We start from the raw sequence: 24,090 nt of genomic DNA, 5'->3' as shown, positions 1-24,090 counted from the left end.
TCTCTTGATATTGGAGTATGCTGGCTCTTCTTGCCTATTCAGGGAGGGGTAATTTGCATACTGAAGCTTTGGTTTGAGATATGATGTAATCTCTTTTGCTAATATTCCAAGAATATTATATTTCATTAATGGAAAAAGAGGTTATTGGCAATTGAGGCTTTGAATATTTTTCCATAATCCACCATCAGCATTCAGGGCTAACCTGTTTAAGGGTGATGATTTTACAAATTGAACTACTGAAAAAATGTTTAGATTACAACCCTAAACACTAGATCTAAACACCCTTAACTCTATGTCAGAAGGATATCAACTCGATATTTCATGTACCATTCTTCGTTATGAGCAAAAACAATTCTAGCACTAACTCCTCACAGGAAAGGAAATGTCTTCAAGCAACTAAATTTGACATAAGATCAAAAACTGAAACATATATACGCAACTAAAGAGAATAAGAGTAATTACTCTATTCATTCGAGGTCGAAACTGAGCTGCCTGTCTCAGACAACATGCTGCACCAATGACCATTCTCTTCATCTTGCTCATGTCATAAGCATCTTCCGAAAGTCGATCTGCAAGTTCTTTTACAGAGCCAGCTGCCAGTAATGGCCTTGCATAAATTTTGAAATTTACAAGAGATTAAGATTCTGAACCAAGACAAAGAAAGCAAAAGAATCCAAAATTATCAAATACAAAACAAGCAAGGACACTAGAGCCCTACCCACATAACCAGGGTTTCTTGGCCTTTAGTATTCTTGTCATTGATTGGTTTTCTTCCAGTTATTAGCTCTAGAAGAACTACTCCAAAGGAATACACGTCCGTCTTCTCATTAACCTTGCCATACATGAAATATTCTGGAGCCAGATACCTGAAATATGATAGCAGCTAGTTTTATGAAGTCTTGATTATAAATGACATTTATTTTCCTAAGGAAAGAGCTGGTGTAAAGAAAGAAATGCATATTTACCCAAATGTACCTGCAACATCACTACATGTGATATATGCAAATGTTGTTGAAGCCCATTTGGCCAGCCCAAAATCTGACAACTATTCATAGAATATCTTTAGTTAACGATCTGATTTGCTAGTTAATGGTCAAGCAAATCTTATTATAACATCTCCAACCAAAAAATACAAACAATTCAACAGAAGCTTGAGAACTTGTTTCTCTCACAAAGATCAAGATACCTGAGGTTCAAAGTCTTCAGAAAGCAAAATATTAGATGATTTCACATCTCTATGGATGATAGGATGAGAACAACCTTCATGCAGATAAGTCAAAGCTTCAGCAATTCCAATGGCCACTTTCAGCCTATCTTTCCAATGAGCCTGTGGCTTGTCCTTTCCTCCTGTAACCCAACTTTTTCTGAGAACTGGGAACAGCACTTAACACTAAAAAATAATAAAAATCTCCAAGGACGTAACATGATAAATGCATGGAAATTGGCATACTCCATACCATAAAGAGTTTCTTCTAGACTTCCTCTCAGTAACAAGTTGTAGACCAAAAAGTACTCCTTCTCTTCAACACCAATTAATGAAACAATTTCTTCGTTATGGGCAAAAACAATTCTAGCACTAAATCCACCACAAGTTTAATGGAGCTTTTATCTTTATGTCCATTTAAGAATGCCTCTCTAATATAAGTGAAGGCTTCTTGGTGCCAAACAAGCTTCATTATCAGTTATTTACAGAAAACTCTGTGTCATGTACTCTGATATAATATTGTATTCTCTTAAAGAGTAGCCCCTTTTTTGTCCCAAAAGAAAATTAAAAGACATTTATTTAATCCATGGCACTTATACTGGAAGTTAAAAGCTTAAAATGTATTTCCCAGATCCTTGAACACTCTATAGCATTGTTTCAAATATCATTTCAGGGGATATATCGCAGAAGGTCCAGCAAGTAACTTAGCAGAAATATGGAGGAACATATCATAAAAATCAACAAGAATAAACTTAGACATGAAGAATTCTGAAACCATCAAACAAATTGGCAACCTGAAAAACTCAGGAGAAATTGGAGATATTTGCAATACTGCTCAACAGAAAAATTACACTGATCTAATCAAGATTCAAGACTATGATATCCCATTACAGTCTTGTTAGATCTTCAAAAATATTTTCAATATTTGCATTTCACAGGAACAAAACACGACAAGAAAAGACAATAAAAAGGTTACTTGAAAGCTTCACTCACAAAACAGTAAATTGATACAGAAAATAAATACTGGGGGGGGCGTGGGGGAGGGCTTGGGAGAAATCAACATATAGTATTTTACATACAAATTTCGTTAAATGATTTCTGCAACTTCATTATGTTGGAATTGGTGAATATCACTATACATGCTCATCACATCAATAAAAACTGATCAAATAGACGGCACAACATTGACATAAAATCTGGCATAAGTAATGTCCCTATGTATCATATGATATATGTTGTGTTTGTTGAATTATTTCTTACAGAACACCCACAATGCGAGAGGGAAAGGTATGTACATGCAGAGAATACTGCTTTAGGTGATTCTGATGCAGGCATAAAAATATAGAGTTAACTTACAATTTAGGCACACGGATAATAATGCTCCCTCCTGAGCCTCCCCCACCCTTCAATCCTCCATCTCCTCCATCAGCACTAATAGTTCCATTGACATTCAAAATGCTCCTTGCAATAATCTTGACACGCCCACCTCCCCCACCACCAAATTCGCCTTCCCTACTTAATGTCCCACCCCTGCTTCCATGACTCCAGGGTTTCGTAAGAGTAGACCAAGCATAAGCATCTCCACCCCAAGTATCTTCCGGATCCTTGCCATCACTCTTAACGCAACAAGCACCTCTACCTCCGTGACCTCCACCTGCACCATCAACACTGAGTGGTGTTCCACTCGTTTGGTGGGGTGGTGCACCACCTAATGCAGTTGTCTTCAGGAAAGAATTATTTTGTAAAAACAAGTTTCCTGCACGTACAATCAATGTCCCTGCCAAAAGAGATGCATACTCACCCAATAATAAGTCCCCTGAGATATTAATACTGATCAGACAGCCTGCAGATGGACAGCCCACAGAAACATGCGATAGAATATCTAAATTGCCTTCTCCGGTGATCAGCACATCATTATCAAACTGCAAGCTAGTATTAAGCTGACAAGTCGTATTCAATGACCCAATCCCTTTCAATTCGTCTTCACATAAAACCAATTTCTTCATGTCATGAAAACCACAGGATGAATTTCCAATGTCACATTTACTTCCAGTTTGCCCATCATCAAGAATTCCAGGAAAACCATTCAAGACAACAGATTCCTTCAATTCCATATCCTCAAGGTTAAATACCTTGATAAGTGGACTACCAAAAGTAAGGCCAAGTAGAAAGATGATAATGAGCTCCAGAAAATATTCCCCATGTAAAGTGGCCATACCGCCAGTCCAAACACGTCAAAAACCACGAGTATAAAAGGGGGAATATCTACACCTTGATGGAAATTTGGAATGTTTCATGAATTTACTTCATGACATAAAGAAAACCTGGTGAATATTATCATTTTACAACAAACCCACACTGGCAAATGTAGAGCTTGCCTTACCCAGTTCATCTAACTTTTTCCAAGTTCACAGAAACAGGCATGAACAGAGCATATCCTCCTGCAATTTTGTTTCGCACCTGTTCAATGCACCTAACCACAGGCAAAATCAAAGCAATTGAAATGTCATTCACTATCGCATCTCAACATCACCAAAAGCTGGTCCCACTGTCCTCACCCTTTCTGATTTCAGTAAACATTCCAGTCTTAGAGGCACTAGTCATCCATGTATCGATGTTACCAAACGGCAGTTCCCAGTAAATCTCTGCAGTTTTGCAAACATAGAAACAGCTCTAAGTAGAATAACAATGACAGGGCTGTCTGTTTGTCGATGAAGTTTGATCCAAGGAGGCTGCTGGTAAGGTCATGGAAGCACGGAAACCGGAGAACAGGGTTTCTACAACACAAATTTGTTCATCGTGCATCGCAGAACAGGGGTTTCAAGCCACGAATGTGTGCACCGCAAAACAGGGACCGCATAACTGGGTTTTCGAGTGTTGAGCATTAATGCCACCCAGCAATAATGCTACCAAACAGGAAGTTCTCGGCGCTGTGAATAAACAGAAATGAGTACAGATGCTACCAAACGGACGGAAAGCAGGAAGTTCTCGGCACTGAGAATAAACAGAAATCACGACAGAAGCCCGCCGAATATTGACACCAAGTGTCAACCTGAAAACGAAAAAGACGACGAAAGTCTGTTTCAAAGGAAGGCCTATCGGCCTAAACACTGAGATACAGATCGCTTCACGGCACTTGATGTGTACAATTCCCGTCGAGTTTTCCCTTCTCTAAACATATAAAATCCTATCATTTTCTTAGCTATGCCCTTTCGTTTTCACCAATATGATTGCAATTCCAACCAGATAAAGAAGGGGCTAAAGGGAATCTCAATAGGTCACTCTTAAGACGCTGCAAAATATTTAATTGCTCATCCCGGAATACTTCCTTACACTCATATGATACGTTGGGCCATTGAAAAATTCGTTTTCACCAATATGATTGCAATTCCAACCAGATAAAGAAGGGGCTAAAGGGAATCTCAATAGGTCACTCTTAAGACGCTGCAAAATATTTAATTGCTCATCCCGGAATACTTCCTTACACTCATATGATACGTTGGGCCATTGAAAAATCGTGGATACCACCATGCGTTTAATGTATACTCCTAAAGGAAAAGTTGTCGGTTCTTTTCATTTCAGAGGGCAGGGAGGGCAATTCATTTCAGAGGGAACGCCTTACGGCGTAATAATAATTATAGACAGCCTCTGTATTCTTCCCCGAAAAATAGGCAACCTGTATATTCTTTGGTCTGTGCAATTTGGTATTTTGACAGGTCACACGGAATGCATTTGTTAGGTCACACGAAATGCATTTGTCAGGTTTATGTGTTCATCGGTCTGTGTAATTTGGTATTTTGACAGGTCACACGGAATGCATTTGTCAGGTTTATGTGTTCATCTTTGGCAACCTGTATATTCTTTGGTTTGTGTAATTTGGTATTTTGACAGGTCACACGGAATGCATTTGTCAGGTCACACGGAATGCATTTGTCAGGTTTATGTGTTCATCTTTGGAGTACTGATTTCCGTTTTCTCCCATCCCACGTAACTCTACTTGTAACTCACAATGAGCTATACTCATTATGTATATTGTCATTTATTGTAACTCCGCCTGTAACTCATAATGCGCTATTCACAATAATTACGCTGTAAGGCGTTTCCCTCTGAAATCAACTCCCCCAATTGTCACCGTGTCCTTGTTTGAGCCATCAGATTAGATGTTAGACGATTGAAACGTTCTAGACCGTTGGATGTAGTTTAGGTTAGTTTTTTATATTTTTTCGGCACAGTTTTTCTCGCTGCTTCAAATGGCCGCACAGTTTTTCTGGCTGCTTCAAATCTCCCTGAGCAGACAGCGTCTTTGGGCATCCGACTCTAGGAGCTTGGAGCTTGATGAGCTTTTATCTCCAGTGAGGGTTTTGCAGGCAAAGTTTTCAATGGATCTTCAGGGCTTCAAATTTCCTCCATCGGAAGAGAAATCCTGCATCGATCAGAAGAAATTCCCGCATTTTATGAAGGAAAATCCCCTTACAGACAGAGGACGGACTGGATTATGAACGAAGATGCCAGATTTTTACGCCGTAAGGCGTTTCCCTCTGAAATCAACTCCCCCAATTGTCACCGTGTCCTTGTTTGAGCCATCAGATTAGATGTTAGACGATTGAAACGTTCCAGACCGTTGGATGTAGTTTAGGTTAGATTTTTATATTTTTTCGGCACAGTTTTTCTCGTTGCTTCAAATGGCCGCACAATTTTTCTCGCTGCTTCAAATCTCCCTGAGCAGACAGCGTCTCTGGGCATCCGACTCTAGGAGCTTGGAGCTTGATGAGCTTTTATCTCCAGTGAGGGTTTTGCAGGCAAAGTTTTCAATGGATCTTCAGGGCTTCAAATTTCCTCCATCGGAAGAGAAATCCTGCATCGATCAGAAGAAATTCCCGCGTTTTATGAAGGAAAATCCCCTTACAGACAGAGGACGGACTGGATTGAACGAAGATGCCAGATTTAGATCCTCCACAACGAAGATGCCAGATTTAGATCCTCCAACTGTGGAGAGAATGACTTCATTTGTTTTGCATTCCACGCGCGAAGTTTGCTCTGATGCGGCCATTTTCCGCAGTGCTGTTTCGGTGGTCGGTAACTTTGTTGGGGTCCTGTTTGATGGTCTGGCGGTGGATCAGAAATGTTTACAGGTAAAAAGCTTTAGTTTTATCTTTCAACTGGTTCTCCGCTCTTATTTATTTGTTCTTCGTGACTGTAGAATTCAAGCCCTATCAGATACCCTAATCGGTTTTCCTGTATTTGAAATGCAACGCAGGACGTTGGGACCCCGAGCTGGCTCAACCTACTTGGTAGGGCGACGTGTCTACAGTGGTGGAGTTTCCTTACAGGGAAGAACTTGCCATAGTTTGAGGGGAAATTTAAAGCGTGGCTCCAATGCGACCCAACGGTGGAGCTTTTGCCAGAGTTTCCTCATCTCCAACTGTGGAGAGAATGACTTCATTTGTTTTGCATTCCACCCGCGAAGGTTGCTCTGATGCGGCCATTTTTCGCAGTGCTGTTTCGGTGGTCGGTAACTCTGTTTGGGTCCTGTTTGATGGTCTGGCGGTGGATCAGAAATGTTTACAAGTAAAAAGCTTTGATTTTATCTTTCAGCTGGTTCTCTGCTCTTATTTCCTTGTTCTTCGTGACTGTAGGTGTTCAAGCCCTATCAGATACCCTAATCAGTTTTCCTGTGTTTGAAATGCAACGCAGGACGTTGGGACCCGGAGCTGGCTCAACCTGCTTTGTAGGGCGACGTGTCTACAGTGGCGGAGTTTCCAGTTATGGGTAAGAACTTGCCTTGGTTGGAGGGGAAACTTAAAGCGTGGCTATGGCTCTCTGCATCTATGGGATGCCTGTTTCGTAGCCAAAAAGCTCAATTTAGAAGAGGGTTAGAGCTTTTAATGGGTTTTTTTTCCCAAATGTAAATAAATTTTGCTATGACGATGTGATTATCATTTCAGATATTACCCAGAGCTTATTCTGCTCTGAAATTATGTAGTTTCCTGTTATTCTCTTTTGTGACGATGAAGGTTTATAGAGCTGTGCCGGTTAATTATTCTGCGGTTTGATATGGCTACCATGGCCAGCAGTCGACGACACCATTTGCTTAAATTTGTTTTTGAATCTTTGCTAAATATGTATACCCAGTTCGGGGTTTGCGTCTTCGGTTATATCTTCAGAAAATAATGTGATGTATACTCAATTCCTTGCTTACTCGTGTTTGCCCGTATGTTATATCGTTTCCATATTTCAAGGAGTTGTCTACGTTATAAAGAGTTATAAATCTTCCATTTGGATATGTGGTATCGGCCAACCTGATCTCCGTTTAATAATGCAGCTTGTTTACCAGTTACATACATTTAACATTACCTACTGTATGTTCTTTTCCTTTGTAATTGCGGGGTCTGCTACCCAATGTCATTATAGCCTGGCCTCCTCAGTTTCCAAGTTTCTTCCGGGAGCTTATGATCCACTCTCAACCTCCAGGGTTCATCATTTTGTGCTGTTATTGCCGCCTATGGAAGATTGGGTCGAGCTGCAAAGGCAGAGAAGATGTTTGAAAAGATGGTTAACGCAGGTGTGGAGCTAGATGTTTTTGTTTATGGTGCCTTGATAAATGCATTTGCTGAAGCTGGATGTGTGGAAGAAGCTGTACGTTACTTTCAAATAATGCAAAATGCTGGTTTTGCAGGGAACTCTGTGGTGTATAGTTCTTTGATTAAGGTTTATAGTAAACGTGGTTTTTTGAAGGAAGCACAAGAAACGTACAAACGCATACAGAAATTGGGTGTTGAACCAGATGCCTTTCTATCAGGCTGTATGCTTGACCTTTATGCTCGCACTGATATGGTGACTGAAGCACAAGAAGTATTCAAAGTCTTGAAGGAAAAGCAGATACTATGAAATAGTTGGTCTCTTTTTTTTTGGTGGGGGAGAGGGGTAGAATTTTCCAGGTTGTTGTGTCCCTGAAGAAACGTACAAACACATACAGAAATTGGGTGTTGAACCAGATGCCTTTTTATCAGGTTGTATGCTTGACCTTTATGCTCGCACTGATATGGTGACTGAAGCACAAGAAGTATTCAAAGTGAAGGAAAAGCAGCTACTATGAAATAGTCGGTCTCTTTTTTTTTGGCGGGGGAGAGGGGTAGAATTTTCCAGGTTGTTGTGTCCCTGATTGATTATGGATCAAGATAAATTTGTACCTTGTTTGCAGTCATCCATGTCTCTAAAGTATTTCAATTCTTAAGTAAATTTGATCGATTTGGTTCCTGTCGTTTGACACAGTCGGACTTTGAAGATTCTTTGTCTCCCACTTGGGACAACATCATAAGAGGTCACATAAACTTGAAGGATGCAGTGGAAGGAACTATAACATACGAGGACAAGGCAAGAAACAGGACATACAAACTCAATGATAAGACTGCTGTGCTCTTTGTTAGGCCTAGGGGCTGGCACCTGCCAGAAGCCCATGTTGAGATTGATGGCCAGCCTGCAACGGGATGCCTGGTGGATTTTGGTCTCTATTTCTATCATAATCATGCAATGTTTCGATTGAAAAATGGAGGATCTGGCCCCTTCTTTTATCTCCCCAAAATGGAGCACTCCAGGTTTGCATTAACAACACCGCCCAAGACCTTTCTCAAATTCTTATGTTCTACAGAGTTTCTGTAACATTGTTTTATTCCATTTCCTTTGCCTTTTGTATTTGATTTAGATCATTGTGGCACTGCTCCTCTAAATTGACCTTGAGATCTGATTGGAATTTGCTTTTTCTTTGCTTTTTGTATTTGATTTAGAGAATCATGGCACTGCTCTTCTAAATTTAGCTTGAGATCTGATTGGAATGCAGGGAAGCTGCACTGTGGAATGTTGTTTTTGAGCGTGCACAAGATGCACTGCGAGTCCCTAGAGGGAGCATTAAAGCAACAGTCTTGATCGAGACTCTTCCTGCAGTTTTTCAAATGCATGAGATCTTGTATGAGCCGAGGGAGCACTCAATAGGATTGAACTGTGGCAGATGGGATTACATTTTCAGTTATGTTAAGACATTCCAAGCCCACCCTAACAGGCTTCTTCCGGACCGTGTTCAAGTTGGGATGACACAACATTTCATGGAAAGCTATTCGGAGCTGCTCATCCAGACATGCCACAAGCGTGGTGTGCATGCAATGGGAGGCATGGTGAGTGCAATAGGCATGCGTTTTATGATATATTATACAATTTATTTTTCATCATCTAAAAGAGCTACAAATTTACACTTTCACCAGCCACAGTATGCTGTATTTTAGTAGTAAAAGGTTTACATATGTGTTTCATCTTACAGCTGTGTTCTGTACTGTATTTTATTGGCTTTATCAATAGGCAACTTCACCTCACTACCTATCTCCATGGGAGTGAATGATATACATGTGTGCAGACACATTCCTTCCAAATGTGAAGATGCAGTTCCAAATGTGAAGATGCAAATAAATGCATACATTCACTTTGGAAAGACAGGGTGGTAAGGTGAAAGTGCTTTTATCCATCTTTAATATGTATTATTGACGATTTATAGGCTATCATTTTTAGAAAATAGTAATACTTTTATTTTGGGCCACAGTATAGAATTTTATTACTTACTGAATACCGTAGTGCTGTGAGCCTATATTAAATAATATGAGATATCATATCTAAAACTGAATACTGGATACCATAGTGTTGTAAGTCTATTAAATAATAGTGAGATACCAGATCTAAGACTGAATACTGGATGTCATAGTGTTGTCAGTCTATAATAATAGTGAGATATTAGATCCATGTCTTCTGTGATGAAATGGTTCTTCCATATTCATCACATATAGGATTGAGATTTCTGTGAGGATTATTAGGAAATGTTTCTTAGAATTCATTCATAATCTATATTGTAAGTGCTCTCCACTATTTGTTTCAAACATAGATCTACATATTGTGACGACAAACATAGATCTACATATTGTGACGAAGAGGACTAGTTTTCTGGATAAACCAGTGCTCTCCATCATTAGAATGATGATGGATGATGGACCGCACTATTTGGTTTGGTTTAAACATAGATCTAGATCTACATATTGTGATGGTTTGGTTTAAACATAGATCTACAGACATATTGTGATGAAGAGGGACTAGTTTTTTATTTACAGATTATTTCATACGGTGGAGTGATGCATTCCAAAGTATTATTACACAAATATAACTTCATTCTTGATTAATATAAGTTTATTCTTGATGTAATAATCAAAAACATATTTCATATTTTTATACTTTTCTTCCAGAGAGATCACAGATTTTAAGATTTCAAATCCAGAGATTTAAATTTAAATCCATAGGTGACAGAGGGGTAGTGTATGCTTAAATACACTCCAGAGATATAGATTATACTTTTATCTCCCCGAAATGGAGCACTCCAGGTTTGCATTAACAACACCGCCCAAGACCTTTCTCAAATTCTTATGTTCTACAGAGTTTCTGTAACATTGTTTTATTCCATTTCCTTTGCCTTTTGTATTTGATTTAGATCATTGTGGCACTGCTCCTCTAAATTGACCTTGAGATCTGATTGGAATTTGCTTTTTCTTTGCTTTTTGTATTTGATTTAGAGAATCATGGCGCTGCTCTTCTAAATTTAGCTTGAGATCTGATTGGAATGCAGGGAAGCTGCACTGTGGAATGCTGTTTTTGAGCGTGCACAAGATGCACTGCAAGTCCCTAGAGGGAGCATTAAAGCAACAGTCTTGATCGAGACTCTTCCTGCAGTTTTTCAAATGCATGAGATCTTGTATGGGCTGAGGGAGCACTCAATAGGATTGAACTGTGGCAGATGGGATTACATTTTCAGTTATGTTAAGACATTCCAAGCCCACCCTAACAGGCTTCTTCCGGACCGTGTTCAAGTTGGGATGGCACAGCATTTCATGAAAAGCTATTCGGAGCTGCTCATCCAGACATGCCACAAGCGTGGTGTGCATGCAATGGGAGGCATGGTGAGTGCAATAGGCATGCGTTTTATGATATATTATACAATTTATTTTTCATCATCTAAAAGAGCTGCAAATTTACGCTTTCACCAGCCACAGTATGTTGTATTTTAGTAGTAAAAGGTTTACATATGTGTTTCATCTTACAGCTGTGTTCTGTACTGTATTTTATTGGCTTTATCAATAGGCAACTTCACCTCACTACCTATCTCCATGGGAGTGAATGATATACATGTGTGCAGACACATTCCTTCCAAATGTGAAGATGCAGTTCCAAATGTGAAGATGCAAATAAATGCATACATTCACTTTGGAAAGACAGGGTGGTAAGGTGAAAGTGCTTTTATCCATCTTTAATATGTATTATTGACGATTTATAGGCTATCATCTTTTAGAAAATAGTAATACTTTTATTTTGGGCCACAGTATAGAATTTTATTACTTACTGAATACCGTAGTGCTGTGAGCCTATATTAAATAATATGAGATATCATATCTAAAACTGAATACTGGATACCATAGTGTTGTAAGTCTATTAAATAATAGTGAGATACCAGATCTAAGACTGAATACTGGATATCATAGTGTTGTGAGTCTATAATAATAGTGAGATATTAGATCCATGTCTTCTGTGATGAAATGGTTCTTCCATATTCATCACATATAGGATTGAGATTTCTGTGAGGATTATTAGGAAATGTTTCTTAGAATTCATTCATAATCTATATTATAAGTGCTCTCCACTATTTGTTTCAAACATAGATCTACATATTGTGACGACAAACATAGATCTACATATTGTGACGAAGAGGATTAGTTTTCTGGATAAACCAGTGCTCTCCATCATTAGAATGATGATGGACCGCACTACTTGGTTTGGTTTAAACATAGATCTAGATCTACATATTGTGATGGTTTGGTTTAAACATAGATCTACAGACGTATTGTGATGAAGAGGGACTAGTTTTTTATTTACAGATTATTTCATACGGTGGAGTGATGCATTCCAAATTATTATTACACAAATATAACTTCATTCTTGATTAATATAAGTTTATTCTTGATGTAATAATCAAAAACATATTTCATATTTTTATACTTTTCTTCCAGAGAGATCACAGATTTTAAATCCAGAGATTTAAATTTAAATCCATAGGTGACAGAGGGGTAGTGTATGCTTAAATACACTCCAGAGATATAGATTATACTTTTCTTCCAGAGAGATCACAGATTTAAATATTTTAAATCCAGAGATTTAAATTTAAATCCATAGGTGACAGAGGGGTAGTGTATGCTTAAATAGGGGTAGTGTATGCTTAAATACACTCTAGAGATTTAAATCTATAGGTCACAGATTTAAATTTAGAGGGGTAGTGTATGCTTAAATTACATATTTTTCTTCATAAGAGAATCCCTTTAAAATATTTTTCTTCATAAGACGTCACAGATTTAAATCAGAGATTTAAATCTATGATATTTTTCTTCATAAGAGGTTACAGAGTTAAATTAGGGATTTAAATCCATAGGTCACAGATTTAAATTTAGAGGTGCTTCATAAGAGGTTACAGAGTTAAATCAGGTATTTAAATCCATAGGTCACAGATTTAAATTTAGAGGTGCTTCATAAGAGGTTATAGAGTTAAATCAGGGATTTAAATCATCCACCTAATTCTAGTATCATCCACCTAATTGTAATTGCGGGGTCTGCTACCCAGTGTCATTATAGCCTGGCCTCCTCAATTTCCAAGTTTCTTCCGGGAGCTTATGATCCACTCCCAACCTCCAGGGTTCATCATTTTGTGCTGTTATTGCCGCCTATGGAAGATTGGGTCGAGCTGCAGAGGCAGAGAAGATGTTTGAAAAGATGGTTAACGCAGGTGTGGAGCTAGATGTTTTTGTTTATGGTGCCTTGATAAATGCATTTGCTGAAGCTGGATGTGTGGAAGAAGCTGTACGTTACTTTCAAATAATGCAAAATGTTGGTTTTGCAGGGAACTCTGTGGTGTATAGTTCTTTGATTAAGGTTTATAGTAAACGTGGTTTTTTGAAGGAAGCACAAGAAACGTACAAACGAATACAGAAATTGGGTGTTGAACCAGATGCCTTTTTATCAGGCTGTATGCTTGACCTTTATGCTCGCAATGATATGGTGACTGAAGCACAAGAAGTATTCAAAGTCTTGAAGGAAAAGCAGCAGGCAAATGAATTTTCTTTTTCCATGATGTTGTCCTTATACAAAAAGAATGGAAGGCTTAATGAAGCCACTGAAATTGCAAAGGAAATGTTAGAATCGAGATTTCTTACTAACGTTCTTTCCTTTAATAGCGTCATTAGCCTGTTCATTGCGGATGGAAGATTGAGAGAGGCTGCTGAAGTTTTTCATCAAATGTTAAAACTAAAGGCTTCACCCAATGAGAATACATAAAAACACTGGGCATTCTTCTGAAGAGAGGAGGCATTCCAAGGGATACAGTAGAGCAGCTTGATGTTGCACGTAAAAGTGGGCTTCCACATGGTATTCAGGCCTTGAGAATGACAATCTTTTCTGCAGTGGGGATGCATGCTGAAGCTTTGGAAGCTTGTGATGAATTGAGAGCTTTTGGGTTGGATTTTGATGTGTCTTCTTACAACGCTGTTATATATGCACTTGGTAGTGCTGGGAGGATTAATGAAGCTTACAACATGTTCATGATCATGCAAGCCAAAGGTCTTGAACCAGATACAATTACTTATGCAAGTATGACAATTAGCTATGGGAAGCTAGGGTTGGTAGACGGTGTTAGGAGAACGTTTTACAAAATGAAACAGAAGGGATTTCAGCCAAACGAATTCATGTTCAAGGCAGTTATAGATGCCTATAAAAGTGCTGGGAAGTTTGCTTTAGCCAGATTTGTTACCCAAGAGAGGGAGTTCATGCATCAGTTGCAAGATCATGGTCACATTATATAAGATTATGCAGATCTGGTTTCATGGTCACATTATATAAGATTATGCAGATCTGGTTTCATGGTCACATTATATAAGATTATGCAGTTCTGGTTTCGAGCTCGATTTCATGTGCACAGCTTTTAAAAGGAAGCTGGCATACCCTGTATTCATGCTGTTGTGTCTTTTAACATTTTGTAAAATTGTAACAGGTTATTTTTTTTTTTGGGAAATTTAAATCTATGCTCCTTGTATAGCTTCCACATGGTATTCAGGCCTTGAGAATGACAATCTTTTCTGTAGTGGGGATGCATGCTAAAGCTTTGGAAGCTTGTGATGAACTGAGAGCTTCTGGGTTGGATTTTGATGTGTCTTCTTACAATGCTGTTATATATGCACTTGGTAGTGCTGGGAGGATTAATGAAGCTTACAACATGTTCATGATCATGCAAGCCAAAGGTCTTGTGAACCAGATACAATTACTTATGCAAGTATGACAATTAGCTATGGGAAGCTAGGGTTGGTAGACGGTGTTAGGAGAATGTTTTACAAAATGAAACAGAAGGGTTTTCATCCAAACGAATTCATGTTCAAGGCAGTTATAGATGCCTATAAAAGTGCTGGGAAGTTTGCTTTAGCCAGATTTGTTACCCAGGAGAGGGAGTTCATGCATCAGTTGCAAGATCATGGTCACATTATATAAGATTATGCAGATCTGGTTTCGAGCTCGATTTCATGTGCAAAGCTTTTAAAAGGAAGCTGGCATACCCTGTATTCATGCTGTTGTGTCTTTCAACATTTTGTAAAATTGTAACAAGTTATTTTTTTTTTTGGAAATTTAAATCTATGCTCCTTGTATAGAGAAATTGTGGATAAAAGGGTACTAGTAGTTCTTTTGGTGTATAACAAAAATGCAAATAAAAAGACATTGGTCATTCCCTTCTCCAATATAAATTAAGACTTTGAAAACAGAGGAGGGCACCCCAAAATCCTGAAGCTTGACAGTGGTATCCGAGATTCTCAAAAAATTCTGTGAGATTTTCTCAAAATCATATTAGAATTTCTATTTTTTTTTCGAGCAAAATTGTGATCTGTTTAGACTACGCGATTGAGGAGATGCATTATCTATTGAAACTACAATTTTGCCCCGACGGCCCAGTTCTCATCGGAATATGGTGAAAAAAATTAATGTGTTTAAATCATTTTTTCGTTTCAGAAATAAAATAGTGATTTCAAATTCTCATTAATTTTCTACACGATTTCAATTATAAACTGGCTAAACATCCTAACACCCAAATTAATCTCCTCAGTGGATCATTCAACACAGAGAAGCAATCTAACTTTCGCTTGTAACACAAGCGATACTTAAAGAAGTGGTGGATGTGAATGCTCAGAAAATGGGAAAACGACATATGAGATCACTAGCCGGTCATTCCTTTAAGTCAAGAACATATGCCTTTTCTATTACGTTACCAGACTGAACTTTTGTTCAAGGCTCTGTCTCACTATTGCATCAATGGAAAGTAGAGCAGACTACTGGTCGGCCAGGGCCCAGCATAGATCCATGCAAACGAAAGGCAGAGACATGTGACTGTGATACTAGCCACAACCTCACATAAATAAATACATGCCCAGGCAAGCCTGACAGCTGGCAACTCCATTGAATTAATATATGAATTAAGGGTATCATGGTTCAGAACAACATAATGTTCAAATGTGAAGCCAATGAAATTATATAAGACTACCCTGCTCCTTTCTTACTAATTTTCTCTTTATAAACTAGCCATTTGGAACTTTGATGTTACACATTCAAATTCTAGTATCATCCACCTGTTTAATTCTCATGTTGGGGCATTTGCAATATTTGACGACATAATGCCTTTAGAAGCACATAGTTTGTTTGACTACCTGTCCACTAGTTAGTTTGTCTATGCTCATTATGGTAAATTCGATCTTACACCTTGAACATGCTTTACTTGTAGTTTACTAAATCCAATGGCTAGTTTTTTGGGTATCCAACACTTGATTAATTCTCACCTCGGGCAATCTTTGACAACATAATGACCTCTAGAAGCTCATAGAATCCAATTTTTAACATATTTTCACTCTTTTTATCACTAGGAGTGCTTAATTCAAACAATGGTGAGACCATTTGGATGTTAGAAACCTAATGCTAATTTTCTATTTGTCCCCAACCTAATGAATATTAATATTGGTGATAGCATATCTTTAAAATGAACATATTGAGTTAATTTCCCTTATATAAAGGTCTTCCTTATTTATTCATAATCTTTGAATTTCAATTACATCATTGTTCTCATCCTTTGTCAAATGTTCATCAAGCAATGTCAGAAGACAGTATTGGCATCCATCAAGGACCTTAGGATAAACCTTATGAACTGAAAGCACTTGGTAATATGAATAGATGATCTAGCCATTTGTTGATGATAACAAACAAACACCGGTAAAGAAACAAAATTGCATAAAAATTTGACTTCTTTCTTCTATGCTATTGTTTTTTATATCATTGCCTTACGGCGTTTCTTTTGCAACATGTGGTGAAAATGCTAGTATAAATCATCTTTAATATTGCCATCTATCGTGATGCTATTTGCAATACATGCCATAAATTTTAATAGTGAAACAAAACATTTGGTTTCTTTTCTATTCTTTATTTAAAAAGATTTCTCCGACCCCTAATCAGATTAAGGTGAGTTCATTTAAGCTAAATGATATTAGGAAATTGTATTGCAGGTTTAGAATTGCTATAATCAATTAATAGTATGCTTTTTCAATTTCAATTTTCCGTCAGTTAAATAGTATCTAGAAGTGTTTTATTTAAATAGAGTAAATGAAAAATGAAATTAATTTAATATAAATGTTTTTTATTTTTATTTTAATCATTATTATTATTATTTTAAATATAATAAATGTAGTTTTAAAGCAATGTGTTTTAAATATAAACATAAAATTTAAAAATCAAATTAATTTTAATAAAAAATATTTTTTTTATTATATATATAAAATAAGAAAAATAATGTTAGGTTCTATTTAAAAAAAAATAAAAAAATAAATTATATATATATATATATATATATATATATATATATATATATATATTATTTTTTAAATATTATAAGGTTTTGTATTAATTATTTTAATTTTTAATTTAAAGAGTTTTTAATTTTTTATCATTTATTTAAATTTATTTTTTTATTATTATGGATATAAGCTAAATGTTTTTTCAATGTCTTTTTACCAATATTCAATTTAAAGTATTTTTGTAATGTAAAAACAAATTTTTAAATTGAAAATTTAATTGAATGAGTAAAGTCTGTTTAGCTTAATTGCATTTTTGGAACCCAATATTCAATTTAAAGTATTTTTGTAATGTAAAAACAAAATTTTAAATTGAAAATTTAATTGAATGAGTAAAGTCTGTTTAGCTTAATTGCATTTTTGGAACTTTTTAATTGAATATTTTAATTGAATGAAAATTTAATTTAATTGCAATTAATCTAACCCACCTTACACATTTTAGCAAACCATGATTTTGTGATCCAAATTGGATCCTCAAACACTCTTACAGTTCCTTGAACTTTGTAAAACTCATACCGAAGTTTCAAAGTGCTATGGATGTCGAGCTTATCAGAAATAACCTCTGAACAATGGCAATTTGTGGTCAGCACAGAGCAACAAGGACCCTCGGTCAAAGCGCGCAGACCGTTGGCCCATGGTAATCGTGTGCTAGTGCAAATTGGCAAACCGAAGGTCAAATCCAAAAATAGAGGCAGTTTCTGATACGCGCAGGGCGTCCCCCTCAGTGAAGGAAAGCCCTGAGCGCTTGATCACGAGGAAAGTATAAAACCATACGGAAATCGTCAATTTCATCAGAAGGCGGGCCCTGCGCTAAAACCGGCAGGATATCGAAAGGACCTCAAGGGGTAAGCGGGTTCGACTGAGTCCCACCTAATGCCATACAACGGGTGACACGCGTCCGGCAGATGAGAGAGAAAACTGCTCACATCGCGCGGGTAAAGGGCATGCTACTTACCCACCCGATATGGACGAAGACCGTAGGATCTGGAGGCCCCAGATCAATGGCGGAGAAGCAATCCAATGGATGATCGGATTCGACAAGGAAATAGGCTGAGGCAGATAAGATTTGAGATCTGGCATGACTGATGAGTTGGCAGAGGAAACAGTTTCACAGGCAATCTTGGAGCAATGGAAATAACGACCATTCAAAGAGAACTAACACTCAATTCGTGAGGAAACAGGTGGCCACCTCTCTGTGAAGCGTTACAGTGATGATGACGCAGAGCAAGGGAATTCCAGTGGACAAAGGTAGGAGATCCAGAGAGCCAGGAAGTAGAAATGAACAGTTAGGGAGCAGATTGGCTTTAAGCCACAAACAGACAGAGGAAGTATGGGGGAGTAGGAAATGAGAACAAAGAGAGGGAGAGAAGCAAAATTGTAGAGAACATAGAAGCTTAGCTGACCTGCAGAGCAAAGGCAGCATCGAGCAGATAGAGACAGAGAGAGTCCAAGAGTTTGTGAACTCCAGGGAAGGCTTGAAAGGTTCAAGCAACTCTTCTGCATATAATTGTCAGGTATTGAGTACCAAATTGGACCCATACCACTAAGACCAGTTGAGGTTGAGTTTCAGTAAGCGGAGTCTATGTACTTTAGAGACTTGGGGGATCCAAGTACAGTCCTACTAATCATCATTTGTTGAGTGAGACTCAATTTGAGCTCATTGTTGTAAAACTCTGCTTTTTAAGACACAATAGAAAGGCCACCACTGAAGACTGGACCAGGAGATGTAACCCAGGAGGATTAGGTGAACTCTTTATTAAGCTTGTTGTGTTTTATGTGTTTGCTTACTGTGTTTTCTTACAGTTTTAGTGTCTGTGCATTTCGAAATCTTATCAATCCGTTGCATAAAATAACATAGGCACACCCCATCACATAAGTTTGTAATACCTCCATTAATTAACTAAGATCATTCACGAGTGATTTCAGATCAAGTGGTATCAGGGCTCTTAAGTTGTTTAAGGATAGACAAGCTTGTGTTGGATTTTGTTGTTGAATGCTAACTAGATTAAAGCTTAAATTAGGAGAAGGAGAGTTGGTTGAAACTAACCCAGAATTTGGAAGAGTCTGTCCTAAGAAGAAAATGCCAGAAGAAAGTCCCTTAGGACCAGACCCCCAATTTATAGATAGTTTCCTGGCCATGAGGTCCATGGTAGAGGAAATTTATAGCGAGTTTAAGACAGGTAAAGATGTAGATTCATCACACTCCAAAGAAAAAGGAGAAGAAGAACTCTCCTCCATGACCACTCAAAAGGCCAAGGGAAAGAAGAAAACTTTCTCACACCTCCTAATAGCCCTGAACATAAAAAGAAGACGTCTTTGATTAAATTAGATGTTAAATTTGATTTACCAATATATGATGAAGAGTTGAATGCAAAGAAGATGGATAATTGGATCAGACATATTGATGCTTATTGTAGAGTGCAAAGTATTGAATCAGACAAGAGTAAGATTCAGTTGGCCAGCCTACGCCTTGGAGGCATTGCCTTGGTATGGTGGGAAGGCAGGACACAAACTGACATGAAGAAACATGGTAAGATTCTCTTTGTCTTGATTAAATTTGTTTCTAAAATCAAAAAGTAGTTCTATCCACTAGCTTACATGCTGCAAGCCACAATGAGCTGGAAAAATTTTCACTAATTGAAAGGGCATAAGCCTCCCGGGTCTGTATCCTAGTCTAAGGCTGGTCCCAAGGCTCACGCTTGACTCAAACCTCATTTGCCCCAAGGCAGGCATCCGGTACAGTACTCAATGACTCTGGGTATCTCGCAAGGCTGGCCCACTCCCTCCACAACTACTAAGACGCACAGCCCCAGGCATCGAAGTCCTTACACCCCCACCAGACTTTGGCATTCCAAGTCTATAACAGGCACCTAGCCTAGAACATTAGGCACTTGGCCTCCTCAAGATGGTCCCATAGCCCTTCAAGAGCTATCCATCAAGAGCTACACAAGGCAAAGGAACCACTAGCATATGTAGTGTTGATTGAGTTTCTCCCCAGCCCATATGGTGTTACTTATTCTCCCTCATGCATATGGGCTCGCATAAGATCATCAAATAAACCAGCCCTCTCGACCCATTTGTGGAGTCCTGTGAATCATCACACCTCAACATGCAACCAATGCATTAGCTATACCATCATAGTATCATAGAAAATAATCCACATGCCAATTCTTGCATGTCATTATGAGAACATTCATCATTGTTAATTGCAACATTGTGAATAATAACGAACTGCATGCTCATGCATGTCATAAATTTGTACGCAACTATCACATGCTTCACCTCATGAAATACCATCATAAGTTATAACATCAACATATTTACATCAAAGATATATCACGACTTCACATAATAAATGAACCACATGTCCATAAACCTCATATTATAGCATCATAATTCCTATGCCACGTTATGCATATCATATCCATCATGAGTATTCAACATTAAATACCTATCATCACGTAGTTAATGAATATTTCAATATACCTTGACGTAACATCATAATACCTATGCATATCATCATCATCATAAGGATACATCATCACTGTTGTAACAACTATATAAATATGAACCACATGTGCATGATCACCCTCATACCATCATATCATGAATCATCATCAATATGAGAAACATCTCAATACTCATCAAATATAGAATAATACTCTATAAGCATTCTTATCATGATTCATCAGAAAAATCAATTTCATTTACTTTACAAACTTTCAACTATGAACTAAGATTATTCAACATCCATCTAGGATCTATATTATCTCATCAGTTTTATTAGTGTTATGTTTTCATCAAGATACCAATTACTTTTTCAATAATCATTTCCACTTCTTTCAACTAGGAAGTTGGCAATTTACACCATAGGTATAATCATCTAAGTACATCGTTAAATTTCACATGAGCCTCGTCATCTTGAGTCTTAATCTCTCATCATATATTCTTCCTTCCCCAAGGAAATTCTGGTGAGATTCATTGTTAAGATAATACTAGTCATACAATCATTATTTAAATCATCTATCTCAAAATTAAAATCCCTTGGTTTTACATCCATTTACCCTTTGGCTTATTGATTCCAATACCGCTATATGCAATTGCATATAAACCCTAGGTCATCATGATTTAATTTTATAGCATGCTAAATTTACTTGCATGAGGGTTTGTTGATCCATGTTGACTTATACATACATCACTTAAAAATTATCATTTTCATCTACAAAAATATTTCTTATCTCATCAAGTTCCTATCTCAATACCACTTGATTGCTTTATCGTAAATTCACCCTTCTTCAAGTTGGACAAGAGATTCTTGCTCATTAAATAGTATCTTTATTTTAGATTTTGAAACAGTTGGAAACACTACTACCATCATTGTCCATGAAAAATTTAAATGTGTGGTGTTCTATGGGAACAACCTATTTTAACGCTATGGGAACAAAACTTGATAAGTTTCTCTATGTGAAGTCCCACTCATGAAATAATGAGTGCAAATCAGTCAAGTACAACCTCTATTAATTGACTCTCACTTCTTTTGTCAATATGTACACAATCCCTCTCAAGGTATCCTTATAAAATTTCTAGCAACATTCCTTCTATACTTCAACTATTAAACTATGTAGATCATCACCATGACCATTACCAATCATGTTTCTCGGTCCACTCATCAATACCCTTAAAAGAACTTTCTTCTTAATAGAACATCCCTTCATTTCCCCCTACCTGATATTCATAGATATATTTTTATTTTTTTCTTCATCTTAATTTCCTAATATTCCATGTCTATTAGCTTCAAAAATGGAAACTTCTTCACTTCATTCTATTTTATTAAATTAACTTTAATTTTTCACCTCTAGTCATTGTGGTTTCTTTTCATTCTCTCTTAGAAGCATAGCATTGATACACTTTGGAAATGTTGTTACTATTCCCCAACCTGGGTAATACCCTATAAATAAATTCATTAAGATGGCTACCAAATGTAATCTGCTTATCATTTCCTATTTTAAGACATCAACATAATAAAATTGCCTGATCATACATCTTGTTATCCATAATTCATAGTTAGTAACCTATGGAAAACTTTACAATGTGGCTCTCCCATTAGAGGGAAAAACTATTATAGATGTTGTCATGCACACAACTTATCTGATCCAAGTTGACCATAATCACATTAGTTATCATCATTAGAAAAATTGCAAGTTTCTCATTTCCATTTCTCCTTAGACAACTTTATCCAACATATGTAATTAACCTTGAATCACGAAACCTCATGTAACATCATACTCAACATCATAGCTGTTAATTAAACTAAACTGAAATCATAGTGTATGATTTAGATGTATCATAAAGTTTAAACAATAAAACATGCTTTTATATGCTCCATAAAAGTATCTGTCTTAGCTAAGTAAGCAATCCATCAATGGAAATTTTGATAAATTTGATAAGCAATCATCATTTCGAACCTAAGAAATCATACTATTGTTGGACTGTATACTTTCAGTGGTGTGTGCACTTTTAAATTTAATGCAAGGTATATATCAATTGTTCTCGAATATCTCTTTTATGTATGCTTAGTACTGTGTATGTTATTTTAATCACAATTTGGAAGAGAAACACCTACAATATATTGTCTACCAACTGTTATAATACCATAGTGAACCAACAAGTAAACTCATATGTCTTTGTGGAAATTTCTAAGATATTCTAAGTGGGTATCTTTTGACTATGACTGATATAAATGAGTATTTTTGGGGCTGGACCATTTCTAGGCAGAATATATGTTTCATGCTTGTGATTTAAATAGTCTACGATGTTCCTAAACTCCCATCTAAATAACTTGAGAAACATGGATGCTTGTTCTAAAGAAGACTTTGCCCTTAATATTAAACCAATTCTTCAACCAGAAAATGCAAGACTGAAATGCAATGAAAATGCTCTAATGAGACAATGTAGCTCAAGAATATTGAATAACCTGCTATCCAAGATTACAATATTACAAAAAAACTTTTCCAATGAATCAATAAGTCACAACAAAACTATATACCTTTAATCATGTGACTCACTTAGAATTTTGCTTTGTTATATGGTTGTAATGGAATATAAAGTGTACAAGCACAAATAGATAGACATAAACAAGCTGTCCACAAAGAGCTATGTGAGCAACACCTTGGATTAATAAACTTTTAGATTAGTGAAGCACTGCCACACCTTTAGTTGTTGTAGTTGATTATAACACTGTTCATTTTGTGAAATAGCGTTTAGAAAATGGTAAGCGGATGCAAGCACAAAAACTCAAGAAAATGATATTTCTATCAGTGGTTTTACCATGCAATGAGATTCTAATAAGAGCAAATAACCACAGAGGAAAAGGCCGGTATCCAACCCAGAGAAGAAATAAGAAAGGAGGCTCATTCCAATACTAATGCAAATATCAATCTGTTGTCTATAAAATGGCACAATAATGCATAAGAAAACCAATGAGGAGCTAATGAATGCACCAAACTTTAAGTTATAACAACATTAGTGTGCTGTCATGAAATCCGATTGTTGTAGCTTATTGCTAAGAATATATTAGTCCTTAGATACCAAAAATCAATAACTAATTAAAGCAAAACTGCAATGTGATGTGAGTCACTAGATGATCCAATCAGTCCACCAAATCACTTCTCAAATGATCACTGAATGCAAGATAAGGAGTAGTAATGATCTAGATTCAAGCTTAGCGCCAAATGCAAAGGTAATGTATCATTGTAATGTCAAGATCATACCTATATGAGATCTCTAAGAAAAATCAGATTTCTAACAGTGAAATCAAGTCACCCGCATATGCATGCAATGATAGCCAAACACTTACAGTTGATCTTCCAAAACAGATGGTGA

The 24,090-nt window shown here is 37.0% G+C and overlaps 1 protein-coding gene and 1 pseudogene across 2 annotated transcripts; one reads left to right on the top strand and one right to left on the bottom strand.

The window, feature by feature from the left end:
* Positions 1-657: 657 nt before the first annotated feature.
* Positions 658-3,420, bottom strand: LOC149147965 (uncharacterized). Its single transcript, XM_089440048.1, has 2 exons — positions 1,187-3,420; positions 658-1,045 (listed from the first exon to the last, which is right to left on the bottom strand). Exon 1 carries the CDS (start codon positions 3,418-3,420, stop codon positions 2,557-2,559), a length of 864 nt encoding a protein of 287 aa, XP_089296174.1. The 3' UTR covers positions 658-1,045; positions 1,187-2,556.
* Positions 3,421-8,389: 4,969 nt separating this feature from the next.
* LOC149147964 (malate synthase pseudogene) lies at positions 8,390-11,037 on the top strand (annotated as a pseudogene). Its single transcript, XR_016262670.1, has 3 exons — positions 8,390-8,799; positions 9,042-9,372; positions 10,860-11,037. The product of XR_016262670.1 is annotated as a malate synthase pseudogene (transcript).
* The last annotated feature ends 13,053 nt before the right edge of the window (positions 11,038-24,090 follow it).

The sequence above is a fragment of the Pinus tabuliformis genome, chromosome 9 (genome assembly GCF_031772625.1).
Source record: "Pinus tabuliformis cultivar Carrire ecotype Pingquan chromosome 9, CPIR1, whole genome shotgun sequence".
NCBI lineage: Eukaryota > Viridiplantae > Streptophyta > Pinopsida > Pinales > Pinaceae > Pinus > Pinus tabuliformis.
Note: the sequence above shows the minus strand (reverse complement) of the source record. Positions and strands in the feature narration are given on the sequence as shown.

Bases quoted from the DNA above. Each gene is read 5' to 3' on its own strand.
- LOC149147965 (XM_089440048.1), bottom strand. From the start codon at position 3,420: ATGGCCACTTTACATGGGGAATATTTTCTGGAGCTCATTATCATCTTT.